This window comes from Manis pentadactyla, chromosome 1, assembly GCF_030020395.1.
Source record: "Manis pentadactyla isolate mManPen7 chromosome 1, mManPen7.hap1, whole genome shotgun sequence".
Classification (NCBI taxonomy): domain Eukaryota; kingdom Metazoa; phylum Chordata; class Mammalia; order Pholidota; family Manidae; genus Manis; species Manis pentadactyla.
In genome coordinates, this window is record NC_080019.1 from 73216242 (window position 1) to 73234842 (window position 18601).

Below are 18601 nucleotides of genomic sequence, written 5' to 3' on the forward strand. Positions count from 1 at the left end.
GCTCTAGAACAAAGGCAGGAGGTCAAGTGGAGCTTGACTGCTCATCAGACACATCCACTTGTCTAGTCTCACTCTTCACCAAGGACGTGTCACTTCCCAACTTCCAAAGCTACTGTGGACATAGGCCACAGGGAAACAGAAAAATACAAAGCAGTTGTTTTATATTGTGTGCATGTGATGTGTGTCTGTGTGTGTGGCGGGGGTCAAGCCAAGGACGTCACAGGGCCTGTAGGTAAGGCTATCAGGAGGCAGTTCTGACAGGCTTTACTAATTAAAATCACTTACTTTTTAGTTTTGAACCAAATATTAATGAAAGTCCAGTATTTTCTCCTTTACTTTCTTGTGCACTCACCTTGGGTCCTACACAATTAGCACCTAGCAGTACCCTGGTGCATAACTGTCATTTTCACACCTGCTTTTATAAGGAAACTGTCTTATTAGTATTTTGTCTGTTTTATGAATATTGGTTTCATCTTTCAAGACAGATCTCAAGCTACCAGAGTGAGAGGTGAAGGTGTCTTCTCGGTTTGCATCCCCTATGGAATCTGCTACAGTTCTTAGGATGCAGAAGACTGTATTTTAGGGTGAACTTCTCCCTGGCCTCAACATCAAGAAGCACTGGAAGTACTGAAGGTGTGCAAGCAGGTGACTGATAGTCTTTCTCTTTAGGCACTGCCTACCAGGAGCCCAGAGCTAATTTGTTGCCTAACTTTGGTTCATGACATGCTTTGTGCACCAACCTCACCCTTGATGTCACAAGACTTTCTACTTTGGATCTTGATTTTTTTTTCCCACTAGATGATAAGCTCCATGTGGGCAAGCCCATGTCTGTTTTGAGTTCCACTCTACAGGTTTTGCAATATTTGCATCTTTGCACAGTACTTGAATCCTACTTGAAACAAAGTGGGGATAATATACATATATCCACAAACTTATGCTGATACTCAAACAATATACCTGGCAAATAATTATCATTTGGTTAACATCACGTTACTGAAAATTACAGTTAAAGTAGGCTGAGTTGATTGGGCCTCTGGCTGGGGAGCTTACACTATAATGAGTTTTTATTAATGGCAATGGAGCAATATTCAAAGGGTCTAGTGGGCTGTTTTCAGTTCAGTGAGTTCAGTTTGGGAGATTGGTATATGGTGGAACACTTCATTCATTCTTCATTCTCACTAGGGTAGAAATTTTCAAAGGACACTGGCAAGTGCTTTAAAGCTTCCCAAATGGATCTACAGCTTAGTCAGTGTTTCAAAAATCTGCATCTCCTCCTTTAGCATCTCTTTGTCTGAGAACAGGAACCAGATTGTTGTGGTGGGAGATCATGTTATAACTTGTCATATAGGAAAGAGACTCAGATACAGCCAAATTGATGGCATGGCTCACATCTGGATGAAAACCGACTTGTCTCCTGTATCCAGATGTGTGGCATTGTGAGCTCTATAGGCTGTATTCACTGAGTAGGTTTCTGAGGAGTCCTGGGGGGATTTTAGACCTCGCTGGCTGCTAATACTGTCAGGCCATTCCTTCTTATGCAGGAGCAAGTTTGGAGTTACAAAGCTTGATCAGGGTGGCCAGGGAGGTGTCACCTGCCAGATACATTCAGAGGCCCCACTTGGCCTTTGGAGGGTGAACTTGTCTCCCTGTCCCCGCTGGGGTCCCCAGGTCACTCACCATTTCTGTCAATGGCAAAAGGCACGTCAGTTGTGATGATTTCATAGTTGCAAATCTGGCTGTACTGGGGGGAACAGTCCTCGTCGATGGCCTCCACCTGCAGGACGCTGTCGTAGATCTTGCCCTCTGTCACGACAGCCTTGTAGGCAGGCTCTTTGAAGGTGGGAGCAAACTCATTGACATCCTTCACCTGGATGTGGACCACAGCTCTGGGATCACGCACAAGAAGGAAGAGATGGTGGTAAATAAAGAATCACACCACCTCCTGTACACTCACGGGCACTGACCAGGTCCCAAGGTCAAGACAGCGGAGAAGCCACAGGCCAGTCAGAGCGGGTGTTGTCAAGTGTTCTGTCCTCCCTCCTACTGGTGACCCCCTCTACCTGTCCTTGCCCAGCCCTCTGGAATGAGTCCTCCCCTTCTCTGTCCTTCCTGTTACCCAGCTTTAGGCAACATACTTCTCTAGAGTGCCTCCCCTTTCTTTTATTCATTCCTCCCCTGTTGATTCACTCCTCCAGTCAGTACAAATTGAACCACGATTCTCTTTGTTAGGCTCTGAGCCAAACTCCACAAGGAAGAGATTTAGATACCCAAAATGAAAACTGCTGTCTCAGACAGAAGCAGGTGGCAGAGTCCCCACCAGGTCTGCAGGGATGGGCTGGCTTAGGGAAGGCTTCCCGCAAGAAGGGCCAACTGAGCTCAGTCCTGATGGTGGACAAGAGCCTCCGAGGCAGAGGAATTGGTCTGTGCTGATGCCCGCAGGGACCTGGGGACTGGCAAGCAGGCTGGAGTGTGTGGTGTGACCACTGGGCACACAGACTGAACAGCAGTGTGTGAGCGGGCCAGTGGGCCAAGGTGAGAGGGGCCCAGGGAGCTCTGTCAGCCACTTACTTGTGTGACTTCTTCCAGGCTGTCTCCCGGAGCCCTGAACCGCAGTCATAGGCCTGGATGATGAATGTGTACTCCTTCTGCAGTTCACAGTCAATGGGGCTCTTGGCACGGAGCCGGCCCTCTCCCGAGGTCTTGTTGAGCACCACAGCCTCAAAGGGCAGCTCCTGGCCATGGATCTTGAATGCACAAATTTCCCCTGCAGAAGGACAGGAGATAATGAGTGGGGACCCTGAGAGTTGCCAGACTGAAGTCAGAGCTACTATTGGGCTGGATTTGCAAACTCAAAACCTCTAGTCTGCTTCCCCCACACTGAGAATTGTCAAACCAGAAGAGGCCTCCAGAGATCCAGACCAATGTGTTCATTTCATGGATAGTAAAATTGAAGTGTTTCATGCATAGAATGTCACCCATCAAATAAATCTGGTAGAAATAAAGGGAGTGTCATCATGCCAGGGAGCTGGCTGATCATCTCTGTTTGCCACTTCTCCTAGCAGGTTCCCAGTTGCCCTCTGCCCAGTCTAAGATGAAGGACTTGGCCCATGGTCAAAATCACTGAGAGGGAAGGAGAAAAAGGCCAAAGCTTTCAATTCTTTCATCCCTTGACAATATCCTCGCTACTTGAAAGTCTGTCTGTGAACCAGCAGCATGCACAACCCCTGGGGACTTATTAGAAATACAGGCTCCTGGGCCCCACCCAGCCCTCTTGGTCAGAACCTGCATTTTAACGGAGTCCCCAGCTCACTAAATCTGAGAGGCCCTGTTCTTCTTTGTATTTTGCTCCTGCTTTAAACACCCCACATTGCTGTGGCACCCCCACCCTCCTCCCACACTCCTCCTTTATGTGTCTCCACCCACTGCTTCCCTGCGGGGAGATGGGCGCCACTCGGAGTTGCAATTTTTCTCTCACAACAGTGGGAGCGAGTCTGTGTTTCCAGAATCCCCATGGAGCCTGGAAAGCTAACTTCTTAAAGAGCTGAACATGTTGTGAAATTAATGCGTTTCTCTCCCTCAGCTGGGTTCATGTGTATTGTAACTGTTCCTCTGCATTAAAATTATAAGGCCATGAAAATATCTTTTTCTCAATTGATGAATATTTATTTCTTGGATCCAACTGCAAGTAAGCCCTGTAGTAAGTGCCTAGAAAGTGCTGAAATTTTGAGACACATTTCCTTCCTGGACTGAGGGACCTTACAGACTTGATGGAGACACAGTATGGTGATGGACGTTCAGAAGGACCATTCACAGTGCAAAGGGGTGCAGGCACGTCACACGACAGTGGCCCCAAAGAGTTGAGCTACAGGCTGCTGGGGAGTTAAACAGGCTTAGAGCCCAGAGGCCTGGATGCATGTTCCCAGTTTGCCACTTACTGGCTGATTTAGTCAGATTACATTGACTCTCTGGGTCTCAACTGTGTCACCTGTCAAATGGCCTGGGAGGTGATGCTGAGGGGAGGACAACTGCCCTGAGATGCCTCAACCCTGGATGACATTGCCCCAGCTGCACTGCTGGGCAGGGGTGAGGCTCCTGGGGTACACAGTTTACAGGGCCCTCACTCTGAGGGCAGTGGGGCACCTGCTAGCCTCAGTCTAGTTCAGGCCCTTCCCAGCTGTTCCAAAGCACTGACACTGTGAGGATAGGCAATGACATGACTGCAGGCTGCTCTGTGCCAGGCACTGAGCTTGCACCTCCACCGAAGGGATCTCACTCAGTCTTCATAATAAACCTGCAAGGCAGGTGTTTTATTCCAATTTGTACAAATCAAAGAAGAAGAGTTCAGAGACGTTATTACTTGCTCAAGGTCACAGAGCTAAAGTTGGTTTACAACTCAGGTATGGCTGCTTCCTAAACCCATGCTCTTTCTACCAGAATGGAAGGTCTCCAAGCAGCCGCATAACTTCTGAGCAGACCTCCCCAGGGATTGCTTCCAGCCATGTCCTATATTCCCATTCAAGTCTCACTCAGGAGAGAAAGCTCCCATTATATATATATATATGTAATATAGGAGGCATGCCCTGATCTCTTACTAACAATGTTTTCTGAGATGGTCAATCAATACCAATCTTACCTTTAGGCTTTTGTTTTTATGATTTCATTGATCCTCAATTTCATAATGAATGCTCCATTTTCACTGCATCCCTCCTGGCCATTTCTCAGATGTAGTTGTGGAATAATGGGCAAGACAGACAGGTTGTGGGATGAGGCTCTAATGAGAGGTCTGGGTTGCCACCACCGCTGTTGCTCAGGCTCAGCCTGCATCTCTGTACGGCCTCGCCGACAGGGTTGGCTCTGCAGCTCAGGGCAGGAGGCCAAGCCTATATGAGTCTCAAGTTTAATTTCTGCTCTGAATTGGCTAGGGTTGAATGGATGGACTTCTCAAGTGCCCGCCTTGTGGTTCTATCCCAAGATCAATGCCAATATAGGAGTAGTACCAGCCAAAGTGCGAGACTGCTTCTCTTCGCTTGGGTCTCCCTTGGGCGCCCAACCATTGCATGATTATAAGAACAACTGGGCCATTTCTCTTTGAAGAGTCACATTAAAGTGAAAATAAATGAGGGTAATTCTCTGTTGGAAACATTGGATCACAACTAAAGTAGTTCTCAAGGCTCAGAAATCCTTAACAAGAGGAAAGGAGAGGAAAGAAGAAGAGCTGAAGGAGGTGGGGAAGGAGATAAAAGGAGTGGGTGTGATAAAGTAAGCCTTGGGCCAACATATTTTCATTCAACTCAAAGCAGCTCAATTCAGTTCAATAGAACCAGTACTTTTTGAGAACCAAGTAGGTACCAGGCACTGTGCTAGGCCTAGAGACACAAAAAAAATGATTTGGGTACCTTAAAATAGAGGCACACCCTATCCTGAAGACTCAGTACCTGGCAGAAGACAGTCGAGTGAACTAGGGCCATGTGGGGCTCACCTAATTTCCCCCCCACTTAGATGGAGACAGGATTGAGCCAGCTTTGAACAAAACCTACAATTCATGCCATCCTCATTTATCCCACCTCCACCTGACACTTGAGTTATTCATTTACTCATCCATTCATTCACCTTGTAAATATTTATTAGAGACTATGAGCCCAGCACTGGTGAAACAATGATGGGCAGAACCAGAACCAGCCCTGGCCTGTGAGCTGCTGGCAGTCCAGTGGAGGGAAATAAGCAGCCAGGTAACCACACCTGAATGAAGAGTGGTGATGCTGAGGCATAACTGAAAGAGAGCTACACGGTGCCAAGAGAGCTCTGACCTGCTCACGGCAGGAGGGGCTAACCTAAGGACTTGACAGCTTAGCTGGGATCACAGGAGGAGGGGAACACACCCAGGCCACCAGGGAGGGGACTGACCTTCCTGCAGAAGCAGCAGATGCCTAGGGCCTTGTAGCAGGAAGGAACATGGTGAGACCCAGGACCCGCGGAGGCCAGCACGGCAGGAGAAGAGGCCGTGGGGCCGGGCTGGCTTCAGGGGCATGTGTGACCCGACAGCTGGCAGTGCCTGTCCTCGAGAGGGCCTTAACCTTGCTTTTACTCTCTGCTGTTACCATCTTGAAATTCTTAATAATTTTATCTTTGAACATGTGTTTTGTAAACTGGACTTGTTGGGAAATTTTTACCTATTTGTTATTCCTGGAGGTCTAAGAAACTCATTTTACTGTGATGTAAAACTTATATTTCATAGGTATGTCTGAGAGCGATCCTATAGATTTTGCAGACCTGGAAAGTCAACATGGAACAGATTCAGATCAACTAGATGAAATCAGGTCTGCAAAATAATGTGTATTTAGAATCTTTTAGAATAAATGCGGTTGCAGCACAAAAGGAAACCCAAAGCCTTCAGGTTAGTCTGAAGTCTGATGGGACAATGGAGCTGGTCGTGAGCTGAGACTGGTGCAATACGGATGTTCATAGCTCTTGCTGTCCCTTCCCAGGCTGCCCCAAGCACAGAATGCTGGTAGACCTGAGGTGCACTGGAATTCAGCAGGACTCCTGTACAACGTAAGCATGTGGCATCCATGACCATGTAAGTGGGGAGCTGACAACCCCGATATGCTACCCCTTCTGTTCAAACCAAAGCTATTTTGAATGCAGAAGAAAGGCAGGGGTGTTTTAAGAAACATCATCAACCAAAGAACTCTCGTGTATCTTTTCTTACCTATGTTACTTCTCTGTAGTAGCCAATCGCTTATGCTCAAAAGATGACACAGAGGGAAAGGAGAGCTAAGACAGCCCACAGGTCATTGTCTTTTTGTGCTGTCCTACGATCAGCATGCCAAAGACAGGGAGTATTGGTAGAATGTGTGTGTATCAAGAAGTGGAAGAAAACCATTTGGTCTGGGGTGTGTGTGTGTGTGTGTGTGTGTGTGTGTGTGTGTGTGTGGCATTTACACTGCGCTGGTAAAAAATTAAATACATATGCATATGTGAACTATGAAATGCAAATTCTGTGATTTTTCAGAGATTCTGCGCAGCAGTTAATACAGCTTTGACTTGCATCTAAAACTGGCATTGCACAGTCTAAAGATAAATGCTAAAATTCATGGTAATAATTTAAAATTTTAATTTTTCTTTACTTAGAACGACATCAGATAGCAAATAAAAAAACCCACAAGTTGAGAGAGAGACTGCAGGAAGAAAGGTCCCAGCGTGGAGTCCTGAGGAGGAAGGAAGGATGCTTAGAACTACAGCTCCCAGTGTCAGCGTGTGCCACCCTGGGCAGTCTCCATTTTTTTGTGAGGCCTGCCACTGGAGTTGATCACTAATGAAGGAGGATGATGTGCTTAAAAGTGGAAGATCATACCTAATGGTTTCCATATAAAAATATCACTTTTAAAATCTTGCTTCCTCATATACTTTCTTGGGTGGAGAACTGGGCTCCAGGCACCACATGTGGAGGACAGCAACACGCAGATGACAGGTGTTCTAGGCCAGCAATGGGCTCCTTGGGGAAAGGGGCCAGCCCACAGGGCTGCTGGGCCTCTGGCTGTGATCAATCCCACACTGGCTGCTGCCTCTGGTGGCTGAACTGGAGCCCCATTGAGAGGCCAGGCCAGAAGACGAGCCCCTGCAGTGCCTGGCTGGCGCACTGTGTTCCCAGCCCCTGTGTCTCACGGTCACCTTGTCCCCTGTACCTCTCACACACCCACAGAAATTGGTGAGGTTGTCTCTTAATTCCTCTCATAAGATTCTGGGGAAATGAGTGAAGCTGAATGAATGGATGAATGAAATAGATTTTGAGAATATATTTTGTTCCTACCATTGAGTAACCTTGACAACAGGTTGTGCTGATCCCATTTTTCAGACGAAATTGAGTCTCAGAGAGATTAAACAGTCCACCCCAAGTCACTTTCACAGTAAGAAGCAGATCAAAGACTGAAGTCTAGAGGCTTTAATTCTACATCCAGCACCCTCTTTTTATTTATGCTGCTTATCACTGGGTGAGTGTAACATGCTAGGACACTGGTTCTAAGTGTGATCTATCAGCCTCTGGGGTCCCCAAGACCCTTTCTGCCAGATCCAAAAACTCAAAATTATCATCATATTAACAATAAGATTTATGTGACTTTTTCACTGTGCTGATAATTGCACTGTTGGTATAAAAACAATGGGCAAGTAAAAGTGCTAATGACCTACCAGCACCTAACTGCATTCTTTACCACATACAGTCCCAGTAAAAAAGTAAATAAGGCCAATTCCACTTAAGAATGACTTTGATGGTACAGTAAATATTATGAATCTTACTAAATCTCATTCCTCAATTACACATCTCTTTAATATTCTCTGTAACAAAGTGGAAAGTACACACAGGCATCTTTGAATAGCAAAGTATGCTGGTTTATTGCTAAGAGTATTTGTGTGATGTAAGTTGAGTGGGAGCTGAAGTAGGACGTTTTTCATGGAATGCCATTTTTACTTAAAAGAATGATTGACAGACAAACTACGTTTATTCAAACTTGAGTGTGTGGCTGATGCTTATTTAAAAGTAAGCCTGTCACTTCAAGGGAAAGAACAAGTAGTATTTGCTGCCAACGATAAAATTCGAGCTTCAAATTTTAGAAACCTTGTGTCTGCCACAGTGAGTTTAATTTACAAATACTTTAACAGTTTCTGATGAGATGGGTAGAAATAGTAATGAATGTTACAGTTTTATATTGCATAATGAAATATGTAAACTTTTAAAAGATCTACTTAACAATGAATCACTATTTTCCAATTTATATAATGTTAAGCAGTCATATATGTTTAAAAGTTTCATTTAAAGTAGGAGATAGCCTGATGGATTTTAATCTAACAGTGCCTAAGTTCATTAGTGTGATTTCAGATTCTTTACTATTAACTAACTTTTAAGAACCTACTACTTATGGAGTTTTGGTGTAGTATCAGAGATGAATATCTACAATTATCTGAAAATATTATTAAAACACTTCCTTTTTCCAACTCCATACCGTAGTATGTAGGCCATAGCTTTTCTTCGCGTACTTTGACCTACATAACATATCACAGCCGACTGCAGGCAGGAGCGGATTGGAGGACCTAGCTGTCCTCTCTGGAGCTGGGCATTGAGGGGACTGTGGAAGTGCAAACAATGCCACTCCTCTCACTCATTTATTTTGTTTTGGAAAATGTATTTCTTCTTGGTCAAAACATGTTGTTTATGTTCACATGTAACAAATTTATTATTGTTAGTTTTAAATCAGTTAATAAATAAGCATTTGAATGTTTCTCTGCTTTAATCTCTAAAAGAGTAAATACTGATAGATAGAACCCACACAGACAAAAGGTCTCGAGGGTCCTTAATAACGTTTAAGAGTGTAACAGGGTCTGAGACCAAAAAGCTTGAGAACTGCTGTTCTTCTCATTTACCAACCACAGTTTCCCCCCAGATCATGATTCCATGTCCTGTTCCTGACCCATCACCTCTCAGAGAACTGTCAACCTCAGAGCAACCCACTTTGCTTTGCATCTCACAGCAGAGTCATTGGTAATGAGAGTGACTAGGCAGAGCTTGACGTCCACAGAGTGCTGGGCGTGAGCAACTTCATTTCAAGATCTTCATCTAAGCACAGATGGTTAAAGTCTGGTTGTGGGAGCCAGACTGGCTGGACTCACATCCTAACTCTGCGGTTATCTTCTTGTGTGATCTTGGGCCAGTCACTTATGTCTCTGTGCCTGTTTCCACACCTATAAAATGGGATGATATTCGTAATAGTTTAGTATTGTTGGAATTGGGAGGCAACTTAACAGTGCCTGGCATAAAGTAAGTATGATATAAGTGTTAGCTCTTATCATTGTCACTGTATTGAAGAAAAGTCACACACTTCTGGCAAATTCCCTGCTCTTGTTCAGGAACTGAAAAGGCTGACTGTGGAGATTGTTTCATCAGCAGAAATGTTTTGAATGTATGTCCCATGTGTCATTCAAAACCAGTCTGGCTTGTGACTATCGGCCACAGCTTATATGTATTTATTTTCCTGAACATCACTGGCCAACATCACATCCTGCACATTTGCAAAATCTCATCCAGGGCCAGTACTGCCCCATGGGGAGAGTTTACTGGGGGTAAGGGGCTGTTGCTCATCTGACTTTGCTTGTCACCATGACTGGAGGTTGCTAATGGCTTTTATTTGGGCCACAGTCAAGGATGCTAAATATCCTGCCCCAAGCAGGTTAGTCTGACACCATGGAGAGCCATCTCAACCACACCTGAAATGGCTAAGGTGTCCCCTTGAGAAACACTGTACCCCAAGCATGCAGCTAGTCTTCTTAGAGAAATGCCAGGCTGGGTTCATGGTTCCAGGTTTGATGAAAATAATAGATCTTGTTAAAGGCTTCTCCAAGTTGGTGAGGTGATCCCAGAAGGAGACCATACCATCTGTACCCAGCATACGCTCTGTCCTCCCCATACCTATACTGGGGCAGACAGTGGACACTGACCCAGCTTCCAGAGCGCTGGGTGGCTGAGCTTTTTCCAGCGTGCTCTACACCCCCACCTGAGGTCATCTGCTGACATGTTAAGTATAACCAAATGGGAAGGGACAAATGGTGATTGCATCAAGAGGTAATCATGCCCAGAATATCAAATTAGGGCGGAACTGGGAAATAAATCTATGCTTCAAATACAAAAAGTTGATTTAAAGCCCTCTCTCTTTAGATAAAAACTTAAAATTTCCAAAAGCAGAAAGCTGAAGGGATGGGCTCAGCGGCTTGTCCCTTTGGCCGCCCCTCATGGGTCTGGGTGGCAGGGAGGTGACCCTGGTCGGAGTCCCAGCTCCGTGCTTCTCAGCTGGGTGACCTTGGGTGATACCCAAGTTCTTCTCCATTAGAGCTGAGGACATAACCATGCCAATGCTGCAAGTGCTATGAGGCACTAAATGTGAAATAGCTTTGGGAAGTATAAAGGTCTATCCACTTTTTATTACTGTGATTGTAATAAATTCTGCCTTCAAGCTTACAAGTAACTAGATGCATATTGGCAACTTGCCATGTTTCTATTAGAAATGAAAGGGGGCTGTCACCATTTATAGCTTTCTGTCTTCTTAGTATTGAGCAAAATAAAACATATTCTTTTATTTAAAAAGTCATTTTCCTATGTGCTGAGATCAAAATCCCTCTTCTTTTGGAAGATTGTTTTACACAGTTATTATATTACTGTAAAGACAATGTAGACAATGTATTTTTCCTTCTTTGGCAATATTTATTGGGTGAATAAGTGATATATCAACTAATATATATGCTGAGAGACTTGGAGAGGTCCCCGCTCAGCTAGTCACCATCAGGTCAAGTAGAGCTTGAGGAGACGCTGTGGCATTTGGTCTGTCTGGTGCTCAATGGTCTGGTCTGGAGTTGAAGGACTCCAGGTTAAAAAAATGTGCCATATTCATCATTCTCTCAGCAAACCTTCCCTGATCATAAATGATATAGTAAAAAGAAAATTAATGAGTAATCATAATTTATAAAATTCACTGCAGCTCACATTCATTGAGCATTTAATGGCACTTATTTGGATCTACAATGAGAACATCCTGTATCTCTTTATATGCTGACCTGTCTAGCCAGGGACTGAGATTTGGATGAATCAGAGATAAGCTCTGTCTTTGCAGAGAGGAGAAGGAAGCAGGTAAACAAAGAATTAAATGCAAGCAGGTGAACAGTTAAATGCAATACAATAATGCACAGGCTGCAATAGGTGTCTCTTCTGGGTGTTGTGAGAACACAAATGATGATGGATCAATCTTATCCCTGTCCTTCCAGATTCAGTTGTTTGCTGGGTCATGTAGCCACCACAGAGGAATACAATAGTTGTAAGAAAGAGAGTTTTAACCTGAACAACTCTGCTGTGATAAGACCCTATCATATGGATACTGTCCTGTCTTCCTTTTACAATGGTATTTTTGTGCTTCTGTTCCTAGTAGAAAGGTAGTATTTATTGAAAAGTGCCTCAGAGCCAGGTAAACCTAGATTCAAAGGCTGACCCTTCACTTGTCATCTCTATTACTTCAAGAACGTTAATCTTTCCATACCTCCATTTCCCCATCTGTGAAATGGGAATAAAGCTGCCTTTCTCCTATGGCCACCATATTTTAATCAGACTATAATATCTTTTTAACTGATAATTTACTATGGCACAAGTGGAATTATGTTTCTGTTGGTCAGTGCTGCTCTACATAATTAACAGCACACACCATTAAAAGGTAATTTTACCATAGAAATAAATGTAGAGAATTACATTCTACAATAACTGCAGAATTGTTCTGCTTTAATGATGATTTTTATTTCTTAGCATTATTCCTAATATTGAGGAAAATGTTCTCTCTTAAAACAATAGCTCATTTGGCCTTCTTCAGATGATTATGCCAAATTTAGCTCAAGTTCTTAAAGTGCTGACTATCCAGCCTTGAATTAGCCTTGCCTCTTAATGATCACTTGGATGACACTATTATAGGACAAAAAAATATTTTGAAATTTTAATGACATTGAATAATAATAATAGCACATTGGTCACTTGTAGAAATTCAGATATATGTACTGACAAGTGGCTTTTATTAATTATCAGCTAAGGTAGAAGCCTTTTGGCAATAGGATTCTAGTTTATAATTCACTTAGTCATTGAAATTGAAACTGTGTTATCCTTTATAAAGAAAATTTTATTTTTATAAAATAAATTTAATAATATTACTTTAGTAAATTAATAATAAAATATTTTTATAAAATAGTTATTACATATCAAGTCATATTATGTCAGTATTCTTGTAATCCAGACTCCCACAAAATGTAATGCACTGTGTTTATTTCCCTGCAACTGGGAAGATAGGAGATGCAGAGTTGTGAAAGGTACAAGTAAAGGGGCCTAAGGAGTTGTGCTTCTGATGGGGATGAGAAGGCTACTAATACACTGACTGTCTCACAAAATACCCACAACCCTGGAAAAAATACACCCCCCATTCCCCCACAAAAAAAGTACCTGGAGATTGGTTAAAAATAGGTGGATTTTTGGTCGGGGGTAAAAAATTGAAGGAAGCTCCTACAAGTGGGTGAGTTTTCTGTTTTTTAAATTATTTTTTTAAATTGTGATAAAATACATATAACATAAAACGTACCGTCTTAACCATTCCCAGGTGTATGGTTCAGTATTACTAAGTACATTCCTGAGTTTTCTGTTTTCTTTTTTCCTGAGGGCAGCGCAGCCCTGGAAGAGCAGGGGTCCCAAAACTCTGATGGAAAGCCTGTTGTCCTTCTGGTCAGCTAGAGAGGGCTGCTGGGGTGTGAGGGAGGACTCCTGGGGAGGAGTAAGCCAGGGAGGGGGCAGCACAACGCCATAAACTCCACCCTAGTCTCTGGCTTGGTCCAGAATGCACGTGGGGGACAAATGGACAGTCATCTGCACTGACATCTGAACTGCTACCACAGCAGGCAAGAGACTTCACAGTTTGAGCTGAACTAAGTTAACTGCCTGTTGAAACAAAACATCAACAATTTCTGAAAGAATATGACAATCCACAGTTTTCTCAACATAACATTCAAAATGTGTAGGACACAAGTGAAACTTACTTAGCATAGGAAAAGCCAAGAACTGTGATCCTTTCTCAAGGGCAAAGACAACAGGGGCCGACCCTATGAAAACTCAGATATATGTATTCTTAAATAAGTACATTATTTATTCTTATAATGCCCAAGGCTATAAAAGAAAATATGCTTGTAATGAATGAAAATATATAAATCTCATCAGACAAATACAACATAAAAAAAAAAGAATTAAGTGCAGATTCTATAACTAAAAGAGATAATATCGGAAATAAAATATTAATTGGATAGATGTAATGGCAGAATGGAGATGATAGAAGGATAAGTTAGTGAATGCATGATAAATCAACACAAAAGCATCCAATATGATGAAAATGAAGAACAAAGACTGTGAGGAAATAAGCAGAGTTTTGGTGGCCTGTAAAAAATCTGAAGTAGAAAGAGAAAATATTCTGGACAAAAATAAAACCTCAAGGACTGATGGGTTGATAACAAGAAGTCTTATGGGTAGTTGGAGTCCCAGAAAGAGAGGAGAGGGGAAATGAAGCAAAAATGATACCCAAAGAAATAATTGCTGAGAATTTTCCAAATTTGGTGAAAGACATATATTTACATGTTCAAGAAGCCAGTAAAACCCAAGAGGAATAAATATGTGTGTAATCACACCCATGCACCTCGAAGCCAAAGAGAAAGAGAATGCAACCACAGAAAAATGACATTATGTACAGGGGAACAGTAATTTGAATGACTGCAAACTGATCAGAAACCATGGAAGCAAAGACAGTGGAACTACATCTCTGAAGAACTTAAAAAAAAAAGACTATTAGCCCATAATGCTGTAATAAACAGAAACAGCCTTCAGGAAAGAAGATGAAAGTAAGACATTTTAGTTCATCTCCACTAGGCTGGGCCTGCAAGAAATGCTAAAAATATTTTTCTGGCAAAAGAGAAATGATATGGGGGGAAACATGGGTCTCCAGAGCTGAAGGAAGATTCTTGGAATTTTAAGTATCTGGGAAAGTCTAAGAGACTATTTTTCCCCTCTTAATAAAATTTCTTTAAAATATATTTATGATTATTTAGAGTAAAATTATAACATTGTCTTTGGAACTTAAAATATGTATAGATATAATTAATACACATGACCATTATAGCATACAGGATGGCAGCAGAGAGGTGGAAAATGGAGCTATATGACTGCAGTGTGCACAAAGTGATAAAATATCAAATCTAGGAAGACTGAAAATTTGTAGACCTATAGAAAGAGCATGAGACCTCTAAAAAAAATGAAACGAGTTTTACATAAAAAGTCAATGCTAAAGTAAAATTCTAAAGATCATTCAAATAATCCCAAAGAAGGCAAGAAAGGAGCAACAGAGAAACATCAGAGGTTAAAAACAAGTAATAAAATGGTAGATCTAAATCCAGCTATAAGAATTACATTAACCACTCCAATGAAAAGGCCAAGATTATTGGAATGGACAAAATGCAAGGCCCAACTACACATGTGCTGTCTACATGAGAGGCACTCTACATGTAAAACCACAGACAGGTGAAAAGGAATGGATGGGAAGATACCTGACAGAATAGTAAGCACAAAAGACTGGAGCAACTAAGTTAGTGTCAGACGAAATTGATATCAAACAAAGAGTATTATTAAAGAAGGACATTTTGTAATTATAAATGGAACAGATGGCAATCATAAAAGCACGTGAACCTAATTATAAAGCCTCAAAACACACGAAGCAAAAACTGACAAAACTAAAGGGAGAAGCAGGCAATTCCGCAATCATGGTAGGAGAATTTTAGTAATCGATAGAACAAGACAAAAAACAATCAAAAGTCATAGGTTATCTAAACAATTATATCAACTACTTTGTCCTGATATTTACAGAACATTACATCCAACTGCAGAATACACATTCATTCCAATCTCACATGCCATATTCACAAAGGCCATATGCTGGGCCATGAAATGACCCCAATCAATTTTAAAAGGCTGAAATCCTAGAGTATGTTATTTGATCATAATGAAATTAAATTAGAAATCAATAACATTTAACAATATGAGATCTAGAGAGACCCCAGGTATTTGTAAATCAAACAATATATGAATCAAGAAGATATTGAAAGAGAAATGAGTAATTGGAATTGAAGGAAATACCAATATGACATATAAAAATAGGTGGAATGCAGTTAAATCAGTGTTTAGAGAGAAATTTATAGCATATATTATAAAAGAAGAAAGATCTAAAATAAGCTCCAAAAAGAAAAGTAAATCCAAAGTAACTAGCTGAAAAAAAAGACCCTATTATTATCATGTTTAAATAATATATTAAAGAATTTGAATTCTTCATAAAAAATCTTCCCACAAATAAAACTCCAGACCCAGATAATATCATTGGTTTCTGTCACACATCTAAAGTAACAACACTATTTTTAAATAGATTATTTTAAGAAAATGAGGAGGGGATACTTTTTCTTTTTAAGAGGCTGGCGTTACTCTAATACCAAAACTTGACACAGGCATTATAAGTAAAGAAAATTGCAGACCTCTATCTGTCACCAACATTGATACAAAAATCCTTAACAATATTTTAGCAAATTTAATGCATCTCTATGAAAAGGATTATGACTAAGTAGAATTTATCTCCAAAATGCAAGATTCAGTCCATGTAATTCACCACAAAGCAGAAAAACTGTATGATGGTGTCAACGATGTAAAACAGAATTTGCCAAAATTCAACACCCATACATAATAAAATCTCCCAGTAAACTAGAAATAGAAGGAAACTTGTTTGAACTGATAAAGGACATCTATGATAAACCTATAGATAACATCATACTAACAGTGAAATATCAAATCCTTTCTTAGGATCAGGGACAAGACAGGAGGCCTGCTTTTACCAGTTAATCATCTTGAGTGCTTATTATATGCCAGGTACTGTGCCAATGGTTCTAGAGAAATCCTTTGGGCAAGTACCAAATTTTCTCCCATTATACAGATGAGGAGATTCGAGCACAGAGATGTTAAGAAATTTGCCCAATGTCATAAAACAATCCTAAGTCAAAATTTACATTCAGGTCTCCTTGACTTCAGAGTACACCTCTTAATCACAACTGTTTTCTCAGTAGCATAATAAAATTATTATAGGAATCTAGAGGCTGGATAGAAGCTTCTGTGTCTGGCCTCTTCACACCTTCCCCTCTCACAGGCTGAGAGGCAAACATCGCTGTGGACGCACGTCTGCCAGGGACAAAGCAGACCCAGGCTAACTGGTGCGTGGTTTCCGGGAGATGCTCGCGAGAGCCGCTGCCTCATTTACACATCTCCATCAAAGACGCCATGCTATCCATCAATAGGAATATTCAAATTATAATGGTATTTTGCTACTAGAAGTGAGTCTAATTTGCTCATTTTCATTATTTAGAGGCAGTTAATTAAAAACCCAGCGATATTTACTTTGCTCCCCTCACATCACCAGTGATTTCTCGCTGCTGTGCCTTTACAGCCTTACAGTTTTATGACCTGACATGGACTATAGTGGGTTTCTTATGGTTGTGCCTCCCATTACTTTAATTTCAAGCAAGACATTAAGCTGCTGTAAGATTTCAGCCATTGCTGGTGAAGCGTGATGAGCAATTGTGGTGCTTGTCTTTCTGAAAGAGCAGACGCTACTGGATTATACACTGGAGGATGGACTCTGCTCCCTTGTACAGGGAGAGTGTGGGTGTTCAGCTTTGGGGTAGGTGAAGGAATGGCCCCAGGGGTTATACAGGTTGAAGCAGGCAACCTTCATCCTGGCTCCCTACAGCCATTTCATTATCTCCTAATGATAAAGGAACTGCTATGTCAAAACATGTCCCATGTCAACTGTGACATTTTTAAAAGAGCTAATATTTTATTTCTGAAGGGTCATGCTAATTTTGCAATTCACTCTATGAAATAGCTCTATCTTAATACAAAATTAATGTTTTTACCCTTGCATATTTGAGTAGAATTAACTTTCTAAGGAAATGTGTCATGTTTATCTGGTGACTCCATGCTTGCTTGGCAAGGGCCATTTTAAGCAGAGAAGCCCTGTTCTGAAAATTCTGGGTGAAGGTTAGACTATAGGATCCAAATGGCAATTAATGCCTAAGGTTTTTAATCTAGAAACTAAGGAGGAGTGAAGAACACCCTAACAAGCAGGCTCTTTGCAGTTTATCTGCAAATGGGAACCTGTGTAAACAGAGGCTTGCAGGCTGCCCAGCTAAAAGGTCAGTAAGCAGCTATCATTGCCATCAGCAGCCTTTGTTGCCAAGAAAATAAGCCATCCCAGTTACTCTTGGTCAACAAACAAAGAACTCTCATATCTACCAGGAGAACTCCTACACAAATGTTGAAACCCAGTTTAGGCATTAACTCTTTTGAGGAGCCTGTTCTGGCTTCTCAGGTTGAGGTGGGCATCCCATCCTTTGTGCTCCCCCATGTCCCATGTTTCCATGCTTCCCTGCACATTTCTTCCTGAATTCTACATCTTTTTTTCCATTTAGAGATCCTGGAGCCAAGAATTTGTACTTATTCATCTCCCTGACTTTACTGCCTAGCTTAAGTACTGACTTAATATAGGTGCTCAGGGAATATTCATTGGATGTCAAAGATATAGTCTTAATCAATTTAAAGGAAGTATGGTATGATAGTTAAGACCAAGGTCTCTGGAATCAGAATGACTTAGCTTCAAGGGCTAGCTCCAACATGCCTACTCTATGACCTTGGCCTAAATGCATTAACTGAGCTAAACCTCAATCTCCCATCCATAAAATGGGGATAATAACAGATCCTACTATCCTGGGCTATTATGAGGTTTAAAGTCAACAAGGCAACATGTATAAACACACTGCATAATGCTGGCATGGAGAAAATGCCAGTAAATGCTGGTGACCGCTAACATCAGGGATAGCACCTTCATGCTGAAGCTGAACCTCATCTTCTTCTGATTCTGACCTCATGGGAGACAAAGAGCTTCAAAGAAGGTCATCTGGT

The 18601-nt window shown here is 41.8% G+C and overlaps 1 protein-coding gene across 1 annotated transcript in view; it reads right to left on the reverse strand.

Moving 5' to 3' along the window:
* The window catches only part of CLSTN2 (calsyntenin 2), a 556759-nt gene that overhangs the window by 122927 nt on the left and 415231 nt on the right, over positions 1 to 18601 (reverse strand). The window contains exons 3-4 of the mRNA XM_036877289.2: positions 2569 to 2764; positions 1678 to 1886 (exon numbers count right to left, since the gene is read on the reverse strand). Coding sequence (XP_036733184.2) covers positions 1678 to 1886; positions 2569 to 2764 — 405 coding nt within the window. The remainder of the gene's footprint in view (positions 1 to 1677; positions 1887 to 2568; positions 2765 to 18601) is intronic.